Source organism: Nansenia antarctica (assembly GCF_963989245.1).
Source record: "Nansenia antarctica genome assembly, chromosome: 6".
NCBI classification, from domain to species: domain Eukaryota; kingdom Metazoa; phylum Chordata; class Actinopteri; order Argentiniformes; family Microstomatidae; genus Nansenia; species Nansenia antarctica.
The window spans coordinates 38107565-38127606 of NC_137676.1; the positions used below are offsets into that span (position 1 = coordinate 38107565).

The window sequence follows — 20042 nt, forward strand, 5'->3', positions numbered from 1 at the left end:
ATAAAAAAGACAATAACAACATAATTTACAAACAAAATTATAAACCAAAATAAAAACATGTAAAAGACACTGAGAAGAAGAGAGCCCCTTGTCCCCAGAAGGTTAGTCCACACATGTGACGTTTTACCCCCCCAGCCCCACCCAAAGTGGAGGTTGTACCCCTGTCCCAAACCCTTAACCCTGGCTGTGAGGGTAGAGGCCCCATCCCCCAGTTTTACCCCTGAACCCCTAGCTTTACCCCTGAATCCCAAGCTTAACCCCTGACCCCCAAGCATGACCAATGCCCCCCAGCTCCACCTCTGCCATTGGGGTGATGCGCCTGTCCATGCGCTTGCCCTCCAGCCTCACCCCCTTTCCACGGCCATTGTCCTCTGGCTCCCAGGCCACGACTCGGCCCTGACGGTAGTCTCCCCGCCCCCCAGGCTCCCTCCGGCCGTGGGGGCGTCCGTGATGCTAGAGGGCCGTGATCTGAGTCAGCTCCGTGTTGGAGTTCCCTCTCCCTGTGTTGGCATGGTGCGGATCGCTCCCCATCAGGGGGAGCTCCACGCCTAGTCACGCGGGGTTCGTGTTCCCGTCAGCTGTCTTGCAGTTGTAGGCCACCTCCCTGGCGATGCTCCGCATCCTCCCCGACTGCTGCACGTCCAGCCTGAACGGGGACGGGTGACAGAACTCCCGGAAGCAGCGCTTGAAGTTCTCGTCCAGGAAGGCGTAGAGGACGGGGTTGAGGCTGCTGTTGACGTAGCCCAGGGCGATGCAGAAGTGCATCAGGACCACGGTGAGCAGGCTGCCCAGGTTGAAGCCCAGCGCCTGGGCCAGCGCCATGATCTGGATGGGGGTCCAGCACACCACGAAGGCGGCCACCACCACCAGGACCATGCGGGTGATGCGCCGCAGGTTGCGGTCCTTCTCCTTGGAGCCGGACAGGATGCGGACGCTGCGGAGACGCTTCACCATCAGGCTGTAGCAGACGCTGATGATGGCCACGGGGATGAGGAAGGAGAAGAGGAACACGCACGTGCCGAAGACTGGGTTCGGGAGGACCACGATACACTCCACACCTAGGAGGAGGATACAGAGAAGAGAGAACAGAGGGGTAAAGGTATAGTTCACTCCACACCTAGGAGGAGGATATAGAGAAGAGAGAACAGAGGGGTAAAGGGATAGTTCACTCCACACCTAGGAAGAGGATACAGAGAAGAGAGAACAGAGGGGTAAAGGGATAGTTCACTCCACACCTAGGAGGAGGATATAGAGAAGAGAGGGCAGAGGGGTAAAGGGATAGCTCACTCCACACCTAGGAGGAGGATATAGAGAAGAGAGAACAGAGGGGTAAAGGGATAGTTCACTCTACAGTTTCATATTGTAGCCTACAGAACAATATTAATAACAACATATCAACATGACAGCTTACTTTCACTGATCACAGTATAGCCTACCAGCCACACAAGTACCAGTGATCGTTACCCAGCATCATCATAATGCAGGCCACACACCAAAGAGGCCAGAATAATTACAACCTCAGTCACACAGTCTTTAAAATGTACTGACATGACCTATTCACACTAGACTAATATTAAGGACACGCTCTTGTAATGATTACATTACCCTGCCTCCCCTTAGTAAAACTAATCCTGTCCGAATAGGGCTTACATATAATACTGCCCTTGGGCTGCTTTCAAATAATAATAGGCTCCAACACTGTAAAATAAGCACTACTAATTTTGTAAGGCGACATGCAACAGCCTATTGCCCATAGCAGAGACAGGATGGATGGGACACAAGGAAATATTGTTTAATGTTTCTTCAACAAGTCCAAGCCTCAAGGCAAGTGCGACTAATGCACACCATCTACAAATCTCAAATAATACTGTACTTGGCTGCTAATGAATTACATATTTTTTTTTTTTTTTTACAGATTACAGAAACAGGGCTAATTTTCTCAAAACACTTAACACATTTTACAAAACCACACACCCAAAGTGCAAAACACCTTGTATATCCTGCAAAATGATCACTGCATTCTAAACAACATGAACACTTTTGCACCAAATAGCACACACTTCATTCATATATTATGTAGTTTTTCAACCAACTGTTGTGCTCAATCAAAAGCACTTTCATCTTTGGTGGGCTTTGTCATAATAAAATAGGTCTGTATGTTGAGAATTCTGCAGAGAGATTGTTCAAGTCTACAGAAATATGTGAAAAGTCCTCAAATAGGGCAATTTACAGATTACGAAAGTGCAGATTGTAAGATTTCAAATGATGTGTCATACATTGAAATCTATTTTTTTTTTTTTAAAGATATGCTTATTTGAATGTTGGTACACCTCAAACAAAATACCGAAGAAAAAGACCATACCGAGAATCAAAACACACCCAAAACAGCTGCTATTAGCTAGGAGCTAAAAAGGAAGATTGCTAACTGTTTAGCACATCACCACAACATGCTGATAGAACATCAACATGCTAAAAACATATAACTACACTTAATTAGATGATCACACAGTCCTTGTTTTTGAACACATCCTAAAACGTATGTTTGTTTACAAGCCATGTATGACTTACCCAATAATTTAGTATTTACCCAAGTATTTAGTGATCCTAAAACTGTTGTTTGTTATATCGAGTGGGCTCTTCAACAATTATTTTTTTGGTCATTTACACGACTTGAGAATTGCCGACATGCAAACCTTTTCATCAGACTGTGTCACATTATGTGCAGAAACACAACATAGTATACTGTTGAAACAATATAAATCAGTGTAACGTATGCACAGCACATACAGTATACATTACAGTGGTGTGTGTGTGGTATTATGTTAGTTAGAACATAATGATAATAATTATATGGTGTGACGCTTATGCTGTAGACCAATGGGAATGAGTTGGGAATGGACGGGAGAGCATGCGCAGTGGGAAAGCGGCAGTTATGGATTGAATGGTGGAACTGGATGGTTAATAAAGTACCAGATATATTTAGTTAACAGTTGTCTCACGCGTTTATATTAGCAAACACGACAGTGTGAACAAAAAATAAACTCTTTCAAATACAGTAAACAGAAATGAAAACTTTGAGGAAAACATACAAAGAAAAAGGAAGGAAAAAGGAAAAGGAATGGAAAGAAAAATACTTGGCATCTTGCCTAAACTGGGTTTTATAGTGCTTACATCCTGATTGACGATTCGACAATTACGCAATAAGGTAGGTAGCTAGTGTTTCGATTGGCAGTGTTTGGAAATGGCAAACATGTGACTTCATGTCAGACTCCTGTGTCTTATGTAGAGAACCGTGTGCAGTGTGTTGCAAAATGTGCCATGTTGAATTGCAAATTGGGTGCAGAGCAGAAAATGTATTTAGAGTTTTGGAGACTTGAGATCAGATCCAACACTTTGTGACGGTCACTGGTAAGTGACGTGCCCACCGGGAACAGTAGCATGTAGCAGCATGCACAATCAGATTGGTCCGCTCTCACTGTTCTGTTCATCCCAAACCAACACCGGAAATACTTGGACTGCTTTTAAATAACACTGTCAAATAAAACATTTTTTTAAGTAATGAAATACTGAGGGTTATAATAATACTGTAAAATAAGCACTTGTACTGTTTTAAGCCACACAGAACAGCCTCTGACAGGATGGTTGGGACATAGCCACGGCTTAGGAAGCGCTTTTCTTCTGGAGGCTATTATTAGAATAACATGACATCAATAATTACACTAATTAAAATCTCATTAAAATATGAAATGAATATCAGCTCATGATGGGGCACGTGGAGACACAGATGTGAGCCTATTAGAATTGCTCAACAATGCCCCCGGTGGTTGTTTTGGTGAGGTGAAATACCTCAAGTGTGAAAAGTCCATTCGCTACTGCTGTAGCCGTGTCCCCCCGTTCCCCTTGTTCAACCATTCAAACCTTTTAAACTCTGACTTACTGTACATATTGTAAAAAGAGTCTTACAGGAACAGTTGGTTACAGTGCCAGCACTAAATGAAATAAGCTTATTGTTCCCTTGCTTATTCCTATTGCTTATTTATCCCCATCCATTTGGAGTTCCCTCTCCCTGTGTTGGCATGGACATTAGGGGTGCAACGGTTCTTGGTTTTATTTTGGACGGTTCGGTTCGCCTTCCACGGTTCAATACACTAGTGAACCGTGCAGGTTTTCGGTTTATCCTGTGTTTCATTCAAAGTCGGAGGTGGAGTTGGTCTGGAACGCAGTTGCTTCTTGCTCAAATGTTGTTCATGGCGAGCGGAATTGAGAACATGGCAACGGTTTGAGAAGCCCTGGATTGCTACACATCTGTGTTGTTGGGGCATTCATTCTGGTTTTGGCATTAAATACAGCGATGAGGGAATGAAAACAGTGAACAGAAACGCGTGTCGCAGAAATGCTTCACGCGTGTCGTATATGCGCATACAGTTTTTTACGGTCGCTAAGTCTCAGTGTTCAATACTGAAGTCACAGAGTCACAACTCTTCATACAGTCTGCATTACTAACATGCATGTTGGCCAATCACTTCATTCATGTCTCAAAAGAAGCTCGTTCAACCATACACTGGCAACAATGTTCACTCAGAAAGCGAAGCCGTGAAATTAAAAGTAAAATACTAATAATGATAATAATTTTCGTAAAATGAAAAGTGGAAAATAAAGTGGAAAATGCAAAGTTCAAACAAAAAAGAAAAACAGAAATTCCAAGGCTACAATACAATAGCAATCACACGAAAAATGTCTCAATCCTGAGGGTTTTGGTCCACCCTCCGGTCTGCATCTGGTCACATCTAATGTCTTCCCTGGCAATGCATCTAGTCTATTTCATTTCATTGTATATATTCCACCGCTCATCTGTTATCAGACTTTGCTGAGGTGTTGGAACTGAAGAGTATCAATAGAGTGCAAAATAACAGCATCTGCACACTCAAACACTGTGCAAAAAAACAGTTTATTGCGAGCTTTCGGTCATAATAGGAATATGATTACTGCAAAAATGCACCACCAAATCATTCTGTTTTGAATGTGTTCTTCACAGTTTTGAACACAGTGTGTTAACAATGGAAGAATGTGTTACAAATACATAGTGTTTTGCAGATGGGGGAATTTGAATGAGAGAAGTGTTATGGATTTCGGAGAACGTCATTGAATGCATTTTGTGTGAAAGCAATGTAAAAATCACAGAGTAAGAGTCACAGTTTGGTCCACATGGACTTTTGCTTCGCTGACTGTATGAAGAGTTGTGACTATGACTTCAGTATTGAACACTGCGACTTAACGACCGTAAAAAACTGTAATATGCGTACAACGGGCTACAGCTGGTACAGCTCTCAGAGCTAAAGTGCATCTTTACTTTAATTTCTATCTTTCCTATACCAGTCGTCAAGCCTAAGAGGCACATTTGTGACTGCAGTTGGTGAAACCGTAAACCACTCGCATACGTGAAACCGCTATAAATAGCTCTCTTAATATACTTTGTGGAATGGATTCATTGTTATTGTTTTCCGGAGGCTATCGGTAATCGGCTATCGGTTTACATGGCTTGTAAATATACTTTTGTTTTTAGGACGTGTTCTAAAGCAAGGACTAATTATGTGTAGTTATGTGTTTTTAGCATATTGATGTTCTATCAGCATGTTGTGATGTTATTAAAATACAGTTTAAACCTTCGCTTTGTTAGCCGCTAGCTGTTAGCAGCGGTTGTTTCCGGTTTTCTGGATGACAGCCAGCTTATATTATACAATATACCAGTCATATTCTGGAATGTGTCTAAATGTTAAAGTTCCATAAGTATAAGCAAAATAAAGTAAAGTAACACTTTGTAATTTCTCCTTACGCACAAAAACACGTACCGAAACCCAAAAACCGAGGTTCATACCGAACCGTGGACCAACTGAACCGTTGCACCCCTAATAGACATTGACTCATCTAGACTTCATTAGAGCCCTTTTGACATCTGAAAGGGGGAAGAGAGATAAGGATTATGTAATAAAGCTCACGACTGGGGATTCTCATACATGCAAACAAAGTTACTGTAAACACAATGTTGCATAGAACACATCAACACAGACACATCTTTCATTCACCCTAACCCCAACATTATAAAAAAAACATGTATTTTTTGGTTGAAAAAGCTGTCTAAAAGCTTTTAATTCAGTTTCTTCTTCTTCTCTCTCTCTCTTGAGGTAATCACTTTGCTTCTGACATTCTGACATTTTGCACCGACGTTTCTGACAGCCTGCCTTTCAAAACCCCCCGTGAACACTCTTGACAGCTCTGCTGAATTTCAGTTTTAAAAAGCCTCCTTCTGAAGCCAGATCAACTTATACTAATTATAATTATACTTTTCATGTATATGTTTTTTTTAGAGTTTTATAGGGTTCATACTTTAAGGAGAGACTTGTCATTAATATCAACCCAATTCCACACTGCACACTATATAGGCCTGATTACCTCTCAGACATGATCAAAAGGAACAGATAAAACCAAAAACAATTAGAACGTAATTCATCAATACAAAGCAGTATCACTACTCTAGTTGCATAGATCATTGATAAATACAATAAAATCAGCAAAGAAAGCCTACAACAAAAGTTACCAAACCTTGTAAAGGTGCCAAACCTTGTATCTATTCTCGATTAACCTCGAGTGTACCATCCAATCGTTACGTAAGCCCGTCGGCCATTTAGTGAGAATACTCCTTTCTCAGAGACCTCACCAGGAGGGTCAGACACCTCACCAGGAGGGTCAGAGACCTCACCAGGAGGGTCAGACACCTCACCAGGAGGGTCAGACACCTCACCAGGAGGGTCAGACACCTCACCAGGAGGGTCAGACACCTCACCAGGAGGTTCAGACACCTCACCAGGAGGGTCAGAGACCTCACCAGGAGGGTCAGACACCTCACCAGGAGGGTCAGACACCTCACCAGGAGGGTCAGACACCTCACCAGGAGGTTCAGACACCTCACCAGGAGGGTCAGAGACCTCACCAGGAGGGTCAGACACCTCACCAGGAGGGTCAGACACCTCACCAGGAGGGTCAGACACCTCACCAGGAGGTTCAGACACCTCACCAGGAGGGTCAGACACCTCACCAGGAGGGTCAGACACCTCACCAGGAGGGTCAGACACCTCACCAGGAGGTTCAGACACCTCTCCAGGGGGGTCAGAGACCTCACCAGAAGGGTTTCTATCTGGATTTTAACTCAACAACAGGAGACCTCTGTTCCAGATGAGGGTTTTTGGAACAACAAAAGGTGCCAAACCTTATAAAGATACCAAACCTTATCTATTCTCGATTAACATGTACCAAACAATCTTTGTCAATCTGGCTGACATAAACAATATTTGGTCCATATGTACTGTATAGGCAACATGGTAACATCATAACTGTCATGAATACATGTTTATAAATGTTTATACATGCTTCTAAATGCTTATTAAGGTGTAATAGATGTTAATAAATGCATTATGTCCTCGATGGATTTTATTCAGGGAGCTTCTGAATGTTTCTAATGTAAATACATGTTTGTAAATCTTATTAAGTGTTTTATAAAGTGTATTTATCCAAATAGTGAAAATACCACCGCTCATCCGTTATCAAACTTTGCTGAGGTGCTGGAGAGTGCAAAATAACAGCATCCGCACACTCAAACACAGTGTGGCCAATTCTACAGAGGAGTGAAACCTATTACTGGTGAATAGGTACAGACCTTGGGATGTCACGGTTAACTCCCCCCTCTCTGTTATTTTCTTTCTAACCTTTCATTACATTGTTGATTATCTCTTTCAGTCCTTAGAGACCTATCTCACCAGGCAGTTGCATTTCGAAGAAAAACTACATATTGGAATCCATATCTTTCTGTTCTCCCACTCAGTTGCGGGTGTCTGGGCTCCATGCTTTTAAATCATCTCAGTGACAGTAATAACAGTTAGGTATACCTCACCACATAGGGAAAGTCTTTCGCATTTGCACGCAATTCCTGCACTTTCAAGCTGTCTAATCTCGCGTTCTACCACATCCCAAAGGTGTTCTCTTGGATTCAGATCCAGTGACCGGGAAGGCCACTGAAAAACATTTAACTCATTGTCATGTTCATGAAACCAGTTTGAGATGACTTTTGCTTTGTGACGTGGTGCATTATCATGCTGGAATTAGCCATTAGAAAGTGGGTACATTGTGGCCATGAAGGGATGCAGATGTAGATTACTTTGCATGGTGTGGTGTTTACTTTAGTGTCATGTAATCTGAAAAATGTAAATACTTTCACATATTAAGAGGGGAAGGAGGATGGAGAAGGAGATGAGTACAATTATGTCCTGTAGATCTTCACTAGATTTGTGATATATGAGTCTGCAGAGTAGATTTATGGACATGCAAATGCATGAATGTCACCCAAAACAATATTTACTTACAACACAGCGATGCAAGTTTATTCCTGAGGTAGATATTGGCTCTATAATTTCAAATCTCTCCTACTGTGCCCCTGTCTCCTCTCTCTATTTTTTTTCTCTCTTTCACGCACACATACACATACAAACCCAAGCGCGCACACACACATTTATACTCACTTCGTCCATCCTTTCATGCCCCTCGCTAACACAACTAGGGACAGCAAAGTAGCTATAACACCACTAGTCATCACTACAAACTCATCTGCATCTGCCTGGTAGCGTACTGTACAAGCCTGTTAAAGAGAGAGACATGTAAGGCTTACACACACAGAGGCGTGTCACGACTGGAGGTGGAGAGAGGCTATGGATTGTTCCTCCTCTCTACTTCCACTTCCCCACTGGGCGCACACACACTCACACACACACACACACACACACACACACACCCCCCCCCACACACACACACACACACACACACACACACACACTCACACACACACACACACACACACACACACACACACACACACACACACACACACACACTCACTCACTCACACACACAGTTTAGGAGGCAGTAAAACAAAAAGCTGTAACAACTTTTATTGCTTTATCTCCGCTCTTGTCCATGTGTTTGTATGAATCATCAGGGAGTGGGTGTATCCCCATCTGTTTTACATTGCAATAACACTAGTCGTCCATGGGGGCATGTGATACTTTATAGTAAAAAGATAAAGATAATAAAACCCATGTCCCCCTCCTTCCGCAATTTTTCCTAAATGTCTATTTTTTTAAGGACGGTGTCACAATTAAAGAAACCTGGAAGCATTTTCATGACTATCGCACCTTTTTTGATAGCAGCCAAAATCTCCAAGTCACATCTCGAGGCACGATTATTACCTGCCACAAACTACAGAATGTGATATACTAATGAGCACTGAATAAATACAACTCGTGCATTATTTTGTGCATGGTATTGATCTAATTCACTGTTAAGGCCAATGCACACAGCGTGCAATTTTGTCGCACGACAACATTCGATTCTCAATTCACCGAAGTGTGTGGGTGTGAATGGAGAATCGAATGTTGTCGTGCGACAATATCGCATCGCAATGCAGACGGCGTGCGATGCGATATTGTCGCACGACAACATTCGATGTGTTGGGTTAGACCTCATTCTGGGTACTTTGGTGGGTAATGAAGTCCGGAGTCTCTGGGGTTAAAGGTCAAGAAATAAACACTCAAATTCAGAGATGGAGCTATGAATGCTTGAACTGATCATCCATGAGATCAACATGATAGTTCTAACCATGTTTGGAAGCTATAACAGTGTTTGTTTATGTTTGTATTGTGACACTAAACTAAAACTACAAAATCTAAAACTAGACAGCTAAAGAGCTAGGGACAGGGAGGGGTCAGTAATGGGCAAAAGGGAGGGTCAACTTAATTGCAAGAACAAATCATGGACTCGCACTGTATGTCTCTCAGCAAGATCAGCATTTAATCAGCCTGCATCAATGCCTCTCACTACCTGCCTCAGTGACATAAAATCATGGATGCAACTGAATTTTCTGAAACTCAACTGCAATAAATCGGAAATCCTCATCAATCTTTTCAGTTTGTAAAGCGTCTTTGAGTGTCTAGAAAAGCGCTATATAAGTCTAATGTATTATTATTATTATTATTATTATTATTATAATGCCTTATTAATAATCAGACTAAATGGATTGCAACAATAGTGCTTCTCAAAATGCATTACATTGTATTAGGATAACTATTTACAAGTAGTGGTCCCACTTTTTACCCATTACAACTTTTAATATGGCTTTGTGAAGCCTTCACACATCTCATGGTTTACATACGTAGATGCTTCACATATCATAAATACGATAAGCAAATTCACAAAGGGCCTTATCTGGCACTGCGCCAAATGAGGTGCAACTCCTTTGTCAATATTTATATAGCATAGACATGACCCTTAAATTGTTTGTGAAAATATCTAAGTCTAAAAGAGAAGCTATGGGATATTGCTGTTATTTCTGTATGTTTTAAACATCTCATTTTGGGTCCGGATTGTTATGACACGGGGGCGAGGGAGCTCAAGGACACGACACCGGAGGCAGAATACAGTGTTAGCCCCGTAGGGTATTTATTTACAGTGCAGGTGGGTGGAAACACAGATGATGAGTCCGGAGGTTTCAGCCTGGCGGGCTGGGGGTTTCAACCTGGCGGGATGGCGGTAGTGGTTGGCATGGGCTGTGGAGGAACGGGAAAGCAGGGTAAGTCTCCACGGTAGGCCAGTACATAAGATATCAACGAATCACAAGAATAGGCACAAGAGCAAAGTTCATAACCAATCACAGAGGATACTTGCCAGGTCATTCTTAGGGAAGAACTGACGATGAATGAAGGGAGTCCAGGGTAGATGTAGCCAGAGGGTTAATTGGGAGTGGAGACAGGTGTGTTGGTTTGACTGTGGCTGGATAACCCTCCAATCACCGGGAACGAGATTCACCTGCGGCGGAGAGCACGCTGTGCTCGAGTTGTGGGGGCGGGTGCTCGAGCTGTGGGGGCGGGAGAGGGCGTGTGTGACGGCCCAGCCGTAACAGGACCCCCCCCCGAGGGGGAGCCTCCTGGCGACCGGCCCGGAGCCTCCGGGTGGGCCCGATAGAAGTCCCTGAGGAGGACTGGGGACATGATCTGGGACCGGGGAATCCAGCTCCGTTCCTCTGGGCCATATCCTTCCCAGTCCACCAGGTACTGGAAACCCCGGCCACAGCGACGAGCCCTGAGGAGCCTCCTTACCGCCCACTGGGGGTGGCCATCCACCAACTGAGGAGGGGGCGGTGCAGGGGCTGGTGGCATCAGGTCGCTGGCGACATGGGGCTTAACCCGGGAGACGTGGAACACCGGGTGGATCCGACGGAGGGAGTGAGGGAGGACCAGCCGGACGGCAGCGGGGTTGATGACCCGGTCGATGGCGTAGGGGCCGATGTACCTCGACGCCAACTTCCGGGAGGGGACATTGAGGGGGAGATCCGCCGTGGAGAGCCAGACCCTCTGGCCCACCTGGTACACCGGAGCTGGAGTGCGACGACGGTTGGCGCTTCGGGTAGTTCGGGCGGTGGCCCGAAGCAAGGCCGAGCGTACGGAGGTCCAGACCCGACGACAGCGAAGGAGGTGTGCCTGGACTGATGGTACCGACGCTTCGCCCTCCTGGGTAGAAAGCAGGGGTGGCTGGTACCCCAAGGAGCACTCGAAGGGGGACCGGCCGGTGGCTTCATTCACCATGGCGTTCAGAGAGTACTCCACCCAGGGTAGGTCCTTGCTCCAGGAGGATGGATGGAGGGAGGACATGCAGCGGAGCGCCGACTCCAGGCTCTGGTTGGCTCTCTCCGCCTGCCCATTGGTCTGAGGATGGTAGCCGGAGGAGAGGCTGGTCGTGGCCCCAATCCCAGAACAGAAGGCCTGCCACACCTTGGATGTGAACTGGGGGCCACGGTCGGAAACCACATCCTGGGGAAGCCCGTAAAGCCGGAAGACGTGGGTGGTGAGTAGTTCCGCCGTCTCCGCCGAGGTCGGTAGCTTTGCCAGAGCTACCAACCGCACGGACTTGGAGAAGCGGTCCACGATGGTGAGGATGACCGTGTTGCCTAGAGACGGGGGAAGGCCGGTCACGAAGTCCATGGCGAGGTGGGACCACGGTCGACCGGGCACGGGTAGAGGCCGCAGCAGTCCTGAAGGCGGCCGGTGGGATGCCTTGCTGCGAGCGCAGGTAGGGCAGGCCGAGACGAACTCCCTGACGTTCGCGGCCATGGTGGGCCACCAGAACCGCCGGCGCAGGAAGGACAGTGTGCGTAGGGCCCCAGGATGGCAGGCGAAGCGGCTGGCGTGGCCCCACTGCATCACCTTGGTCCTGACGGCGTCCGGGACGAAGAGACGGCCGGGGGACCCCGGTCGGGGATCTGGCTGGGTGCGCTGTGCAGCTCTGACCACCGCCTCGATCTCCAGGGTGACCAATCCAACGACCCGGGAGGATGGAACGATGGTGTCGGGAGTGGTGGGTTCCTCCTCTGCGGCATGGAGCCGAGAAAGGGAGTCAGCCTTGGCGTTCAGGGAGCCCGGACGGAACGTGAGGTGGAAGTTAAACCGCCCGAGGAACAGGGCCCAGCGTGCCTGACGGGAGTTCAACCGCCTGGCCGACTTGATGTAGGTTAGGTTCTTGTGGTCCGACCAGACGGTGAAGGGGTGCTCTGCGCCCTCCAGCCAGTGCCGCCACTCGTGGAACGCCTCCACCACCGCCAACAGCTCGCGGTTCCCGATGTCGTAGTTGGCCTCGGCGGAGGTGTAACGGCGGGAGTAGAAGGCGCAGGGGTGCACGGTCTGGTCCTCCGATCGTTGAGAGAGCACGCCACCGACGCCCGTGTCTGAGGCGTCCACTTCCACAATGAAGGGCCTAGAGGGGTCTGGGTTGATTAGGACCGGCGCCGAGGTGAAGAGCCTCTTCAGGTCACTGAAGGCAGCGCTGGCTGCTGGTGTCCACGTGAACTGGCGCAGGGGGGAGGTGAGGGCAGTGAGGGGGGCGGCTACCCGGCTGAAGTCCCGGATGAATCGCCGGTAGAAGTTGGCAAAGCCGAGGAATGACTGCAGCTGTTTCCGGGTGGTAGGTTGGCCCCACTCGACGACGGCCCGAGTCTTCTTGGGGTCAGGGCGAGTCAACCCACCCTCCACGATGAGCCCCAGGAATTCCACAGAGTGAGTGTGGAACGAGCACTTCTCAGCCTTAATAAAAAGGCGATTCTCCAGTAGGCGCTGGAGGACTAGGCGGACATGTTGGACATGCTCCTCAGGGTTCCTGGAGAATACTAGGATGTCATCCAGGTAGAGGACGACAAAGATGTCCAGCATGTCCCTGAGGACGTCGTTCATGAGGGCCTGAAAGACGGAGGGGGCGTTAGTGAGACCAAAGGGCATGACAAGGTACTCATAGTGGCCACGGGGGGTCTTGAACGCCGTCTTCCACTCGTCACCCTCACGAATCCGGACCAGATGGTAGGCGTTCCGGAGGTCCAGCTTAGTGAAGATGGTGGCCCCAAGGAGGGGCTCAAAGTTGGAGCTCATGAGGGGGAGAGGATAGGTGTTCCGGACGGTGATGGCATTGAGCTCACGGTAGTCAATGCATGGCCTGAGGGTTCCATCCTTCTTCTTCACGAAGAAAAACCCCGCTGCCACCGGGGAGTGTGATGGACGGATGAGCCCCTCAGCCAGACAGTCGGAGATGTAGGTGTCCATGGCTGCCTTCTCCGGGGGGGCAAGGTTGTAGAGGCGACTGACCGGAAGTTTGTTGCCAGGGCGGAGCTCGACGGCACAGTCGTAGGGCCGGTGAGGCGGCAGGGTGCGAGCACGCTCCTTGCTGAAGGCCTCTCCGAGGTCGTGGTAGACCTCTGGGATGGAGGAGAGGTCAGGGGGAGCCGGAGGCGGTCGCAGAGGCGATGTGGGGGTATGGGCGGCACGGAGGCACCGGGCGTAGCATGCGGTACTCCAGCTCAGGATACGTCCCTCACCATAGCTGACATGGGGAATGTGGAGCTCGAGCCACGGTCGTCCCAGGATGAGCGGGGACTGGGGGGTCTTGAGGATGTAAAACCGGATCTCCTCCACATGGTTCCCAGAGATGGTCAAGGAGAGGGGTGTAGAGCGGTGGGTGAGAGGCCCCAGGCTGTGTCCGTCTAGGGCTGAGACGGAGAGGGGGGTCTCGAGGGCAACGAGGGGAACGGCAGCTGAGCGGGCCAGCTGGGCGTCCATAAAGTTCTCGTCTGCTCCTGAGTCAATAATGGCCTCGACCGTGAGGTTCTGCCCCTGCCAGGAGAGGGTGACAGAGAACCTGGCTGGGCTGGTGGTAGGTGGGGATTGAGAGACACGGCTCACCCGGATTCCCCCTTCGGGTGAGCCTGCCCTTTTGATAGGGACGGGCAGGTGTCACGGAGGTGTCCCTTCTCTCCACAGTAGAGGCACAGGCCCTGGGCCCTTCTCCTCTCCTTCTCCGCCGTGGTGAGGCGGGCTCGACCAAGCTGCATCGGCTCCTCGCCAGTGCATGGGGTGTAGGTCGACTCCCGTGCGGAGGAGGGGTTGGCTGTGACGATAGGGTCCTGGGGGCGTGGCGAGCTGGTCTGGTAGCGCCCTCTCTCTCTCCGACGCTCCCGGGAGCGCTCGTCAACGTCGATGGCTAGGGCCACTAGTTCGTCCAGGGCGGCGGGTCTGTCCCGGACGAGCTCGTCCTTGATGGCCTCACTCAGCCCCTGGCGGAAAGCAGATCGCAGTGCCCTGTCATTCCATCCGCTTCCGGCTGCCAGGGTGCGAAACTCGGTAGAGTGGGCCGCCGCGGTCCGGTTCCCCTGGTGGAGTGACATCAGTCGCGCCCCGACCTCCTGTCCTGCAGTGGGGTGGTCGAAAACCCTCTTGAACTCCGTGAGGAAGGTAGCGTAGTCACCGAACAGGTCAGGGCGGGCGCAGAGGGTGGCCTGGACCCAATTCAGGGCGTCGCCGGTGGTGAGGTTGGTGATGAACGCCACCCGGGCTGCCGGCGACCAGAACTGGCTGGGCTGATGCGAGAACACCAACTCGCACTGGAGGATGAAGCCTCGGAACTGGGCGAAGGCTCCGTCGAAGGGGCGGGGGTTGGCTAGGTGGGGCTCCCGTGGCTGTCCAGTAGGTGGTGCCGGTAGCTGGGCAGGGTCAGGGAGAGCAGGGGGGGGGGCAAAGGCTGCGAGCGCGGCCACCTGTGCTGTAAGCGCTTGGGTCGTAGAGATGAGGTGCTGCATCTGGGTGGCGCGGTGCTCCTGGTTAGCCTCCTGGGTTGTCATGCGAGTGTTCAGGGCCTGGCACGCTGTAGCGGCCGCCTGGAGGAGGTGAGTGTGTTCAGCGAGGATCTGGATAGCCGTCGGGCCGGATCCAGGGGTGGGAGATGGTGCCCGGTCCTTCGTGTCGTCTGAGCCCAATTGCATGGTCAGTTCTTCTGTTATGACACGGGGGCGAGGGAGCTCAAGGACACGACACCGGAGGCAGAATACAGTGTTAGCCCCGTAGGGTATTTATTTACAGTGCAGGTGGGTGGAAACACAGATGATGAGTCCGGAGGTTTCAGCCTGGCGGGCTGGGGGTTTCAACCTGGCGGGATGGCGGTAGTGGTTGGCATGGGCTGTGGAGGAACGGGAAAGCAGGGTAAGTCTCCACGGTAGGCCAGTACATAAGATATCAACGAATCACAAGAATAGGCACAAGAGCAAAGTTCATAACCAATCACAGAGGATACTTGCCAGGTCATTCTTAGGGAAGAACTGACGATGAATGAAGGGAGTCCAGGGTAGATGTAGCCAGAGGGTTAATTGGGAGTGGAGACAGGTGTGTTGGTTTGACTGTGGCTGGATAACCCTCCAATCACCGGGAACGAGATTCACCTGCGGCGGAGAGCACGCTGTGCTCGAGTTGTGGGGGCGGGTGCTCGAGCTGTGGGGGCGGGAGAGGGCGTGTGTGACGGCCCAGCCGTAACACGGATGGTCAATAGTGTGTACAAATAGAATCTATTAACTGAATAAAATGTCTTACCTCGTTCAGCCGTTATCAGCATCAACCTTTGAAGCAGCAGAACTATTCAGTTTTACTTCCTTTTTGTAAAAAAGGGACCTGTTTTTTTTACCGATATGCTGAACATGCTGTTATAATAAGGGAATACATAAATGAACATGAGACATGACTGCTTACAGCCACGGGGATCTATCACCATGGCATTTACTCATTACCGCAACCCACCTTGTCTAACATTTTATCATACTGAACGCAACCTACATGCCATCTACGTATATTCACTGCTTTTTAGAACATTCTATATTTGAATACATACGTACATAACCAGACCTAGAGTTTCAAAGTGCTCTGCTCCAGTAATTGTAAAGTGACTCCCTGAGAGGGAGAGGGAGGGTGAGAGAGAGAGAGAGAGAGAGAGAGAGAGAGAGAGAGAGAGAGAGGGAGAGAGAGAGAGGGGAAGAGAGAGAGAAAGACAAATGAGGAGCACAGGCGGAGAGACAGAGAGAGAGGCAAAGCTCTCACCCAAAACACTGCAGAGCTCATTAATGATTCACAACAATCTATTAAGACAATGAATAAATCATCAGCAGGGCAGCGGTACCAGGCAGGTACCAGGCAGGTAGGTGTCAGGCAGGTGTCAGGCAGGTACCAGGCAGGTACCAGGCAGGTGTCAGGCAGGTACCAGGCAGGTACCAGGCAGGTACCAGGCAGGTACCAGGCAGGTGCCAGGCAGGTACCAGGCAGGTACCAGGCAGGTGTCAGGCGTCAGGCAGGTACCAGGCAGGTACCAGGCAGGTGCCAGCGCTGCTCTGTTTCAGAGGCCAGGTGAGCAATGAGTGGTCTTCCTATAAGACCCTATGATCTGTGGATCTGACCCACAGCCAACACATCAGATTAGTCTGGCACCGGACCCACTGTTCTATCACAGTATGGACCTGATCATCACACTGTGGTCTGTCTGATCTATTCTGTTGGGTTTTATTCTATTGGATTCTGTTCTATTCTATTCAAAGGAGGCATGCCGAGACTGGCACTGACATGCTGTGTTGACGTAGAGTTCAACTAAATCGAGCGGATAGTATTCAAATCGACTGTTCTTGATGGGTGGACCCATAGCATTCAAATTCTAATAGCCAACGCTTGTAGTTGTAGCATCATGGTAGGACCTACATACAACTACACTATGGTGTGTCCTCCAAGCCAAGCATGGAGAGCAGTCTCTGAAACGCCATTTTAAGACATTAGTATGAACTCATGTGGTCCTTAGGAATGGTCAATCCAGGAGGTCACCCAGGTACTGAACACTGTTTCGTGATCCAGAGCCAGGGACCCTGTATGACACAGCCACACTACGGTCAGAGAGCCACCAGGTCCCCTAACAATTCAAATCTCCGACCATAAGGACCCTTCTTTAAATCCACACCACGCCTTGACTATAGCCCACACTTTATCAGAGCGGACTCCAACTGGTTCCACAGCTGCACAACAGCGGAGAGAAACGAGCTACAGAGAGTCGTGAGAACAGCACAGAAGATCACCGGCGCCCCCCTCCCCTCTCTGGAGGAGCTGTACAACACACGCTGTCTCAGGAGGGCCTCCAGGATCTCCAAGGACCCGACCCACCCTGGGCACGTACACTTTGTCAAGCTGCCCTCGAACAGGAGGTACAGGACCCCGGCCGCTAAGACAAACAGACTGAAGGACTGCTTCTACCACAGGGCCGTCAAGGCCCTGAACACAGAAAAGGCCTAAGTTCTGGGCCCAGGACAGTCCGGACGGATTGTATGGCAGCTAGTGCTGAGGCACAAACATGTACATTTTCAAGCCTGCAAACTGTGACACTTTAAAATAATGTGAAAAAATACTTTTTGTGCAATATGACAACCCTAGTTGACCATCTGTGCAGTATAGTACAGTGGATTGTGTACATAGCCTTTATTGATGTAAACCAGCTCCTTACCTTCTTGTGATTTTATGCATCTATGCTTTTTCTAAAATGTGTTTTCTTTTTTCCTTTCCTAACACCAGGGGAGCCACCCCTCCTAAATTTCGTTGTTTGGTACCTGTACTGTAGCAATGACAAATAAAGTCCATTCCATTCCATTCCATTCCATTCCATTCCATTAGTTCAATTTAGTTGAACATTTAAACAGAGAACATTGTCAGTGTCCCACCCTTGATTTGTGTCATTCTGTATCATCATTGTTTGACTCCTGCATTGAACTCAGCCGTTCTTCTCCTTGATTGATCTAACAGCCGTCTGAATGTGTTCTATTCCTGTTGTAAAGCACTTTGAGCTGCATTTCTGGTATGAAAGGTGCTATATAAATAAAGCTTTACTTACTTACCTACTTACTTACTTATTCTAGAGCCCCTGAGGTCAACAGTGTTCTGGAGAAGAGTCCGTCCCTGTTTACGGAACCCTTTGCCGTGAATAATAGACATTCGAGCGATCTCAGTGTGTTCCCAGGGTACGGCTCCATGGCTCAGGTTACGCTCGAGGTGAGGCTGTGCTATGCTACAGTTAGCTCTGGTCCTACCACAGGCTCTGTCTGAGACATCCAGATGCGATCAGCCAATGGGAACCGATGTGCCTTGTGCTGAATATGTTGCTGAATATCCATGTGCATTAGGTGATTATCCATTCAGATGCGTATAGAGGCATGATCGATTGATGGTTTTGTGGGGATGCCCAGCTGATTTTCAACCTTACATAACCTATGAACAAGGGACTGAAGGACTTCCACCTACAGTAGGACACAAGCTGCGTGCACTCTCTTGCCAATCATCAACATGTATGAATTGCTCACTTAAATACTTGAGAGTTCTGGCAGTGAGGAGTCAATCTCCCTGCTTTAATACCCCCTCTCGCCTTCCACATTTTGAGCACTTGGCTGGTCTCTCTTACCAATAATCATTGAGCCCTTAATGTCGGAATTTGAACAACGTAAATCATGTGGAACATCTGCCGTTGTGCACAATTGGTCTAACACCTGCTCCATTCACCAGGGATGAAGGAAAGTTATTAGTTATAAAAACAAAACAATGTGTAATTATTGAGCCAGCTATGTGAAGACGGTATCATCATCATCATCATCATCATCATCACCATCATCATCATCACCACCATCATCATCATCACCATCATCATCACCATAATCCTTTCCATTAGGTTTCCATACGGTACATTGCCTGTCGCCCACTTACTGTTATGCTCCATCTCCACCTCCACGTCTCCCATCACCATGGCTGGCACCCCGATGGCGGAGGCCAGGACCCACACGCAGATGTTGACCACCTTGGCCTTGTGTGGCGTCCTCATGTCCAGGGCCTTGACCGGGTGGCACACGGCCACGTAGCGGTCCATGCTCATCACGGTCAGCGTGAAGGTGCTGGTGAACATGTTGTAGTAGTCTATGGAGACCACGGCCTTGCACAGGGCGTTGCCGAAGGGCCAGTAGCCCATCAGCACGTCCGTCCCCTGGAAGGGGAGCGTGGCGAGCACCAGGGCGTCGGCCAGGGCCAGGTTGAAGATGTAGATGTTGGTGGCCGTCTTCATCTTGGTGTACCTGAGGTAGAGAAACAGGGGAGGGACTGATTCACGTACCGTACACGTTCATCATCAGATAGTTGGTGGTGTCTAGCGTGTGTGCTTATCTTCAATATCAGCCTCTTGGATTAGAGCGAGTTGGTAAGTATTATCCATCATAGATACAGTGCAGAATTTATAGAACAACAAGCTCCCATAGGAGGTCCAGATGAGAGCTGACCTTGAGTTTGGTCTGGTGGACAGTGCTGCAGACTCATGTGTTTTTCCTCTACTCCCTCTGTCTCTCTCTCTCTCACACACACACACACAGACAGACACGTACGCACGCACACACGCACACTAATCTAATCTGTCAAAACAAAGCCTCGAAATACGAGAGAGGCGAATTAAACAGAAAGTTAGGAGTTAGCAAGAAGAGACCAGGGATTTACAATTCCCAGACTCACTGCAACACCTCCAGAGACAGTACAGCACATGAAAAACAGAACATCCATTTGTTGAAATCACACACACAC

At 48.8% G+C, this 20042-nt stretch overlaps 1 protein-coding gene across 1 annotated transcript in view; it reads right to left on the reverse strand.

Moving 5' to 3' along the window:
* Nucleotides 1-552: 552 nt before the first annotated feature.
* oprl1 (opiate receptor-like 1) overlaps nucleotides 553-20042 on the reverse strand; it is a gene marked incomplete at both ends in the record, with an annotated part of 50140 nt that continues 30650 nt past the window's right edge. Inside the window, 2 exons of the mRNA XM_080535098.1 lie at nucleotides 553-1058; nucleotides 19185-19546. Coding sequence (XP_080391224.1) covers nucleotides 553-1058; nucleotides 19185-19546 — 868 coding nt within the window. The remainder of the gene's footprint in view (nucleotides 1059-19184; nucleotides 19547-20042) is intronic.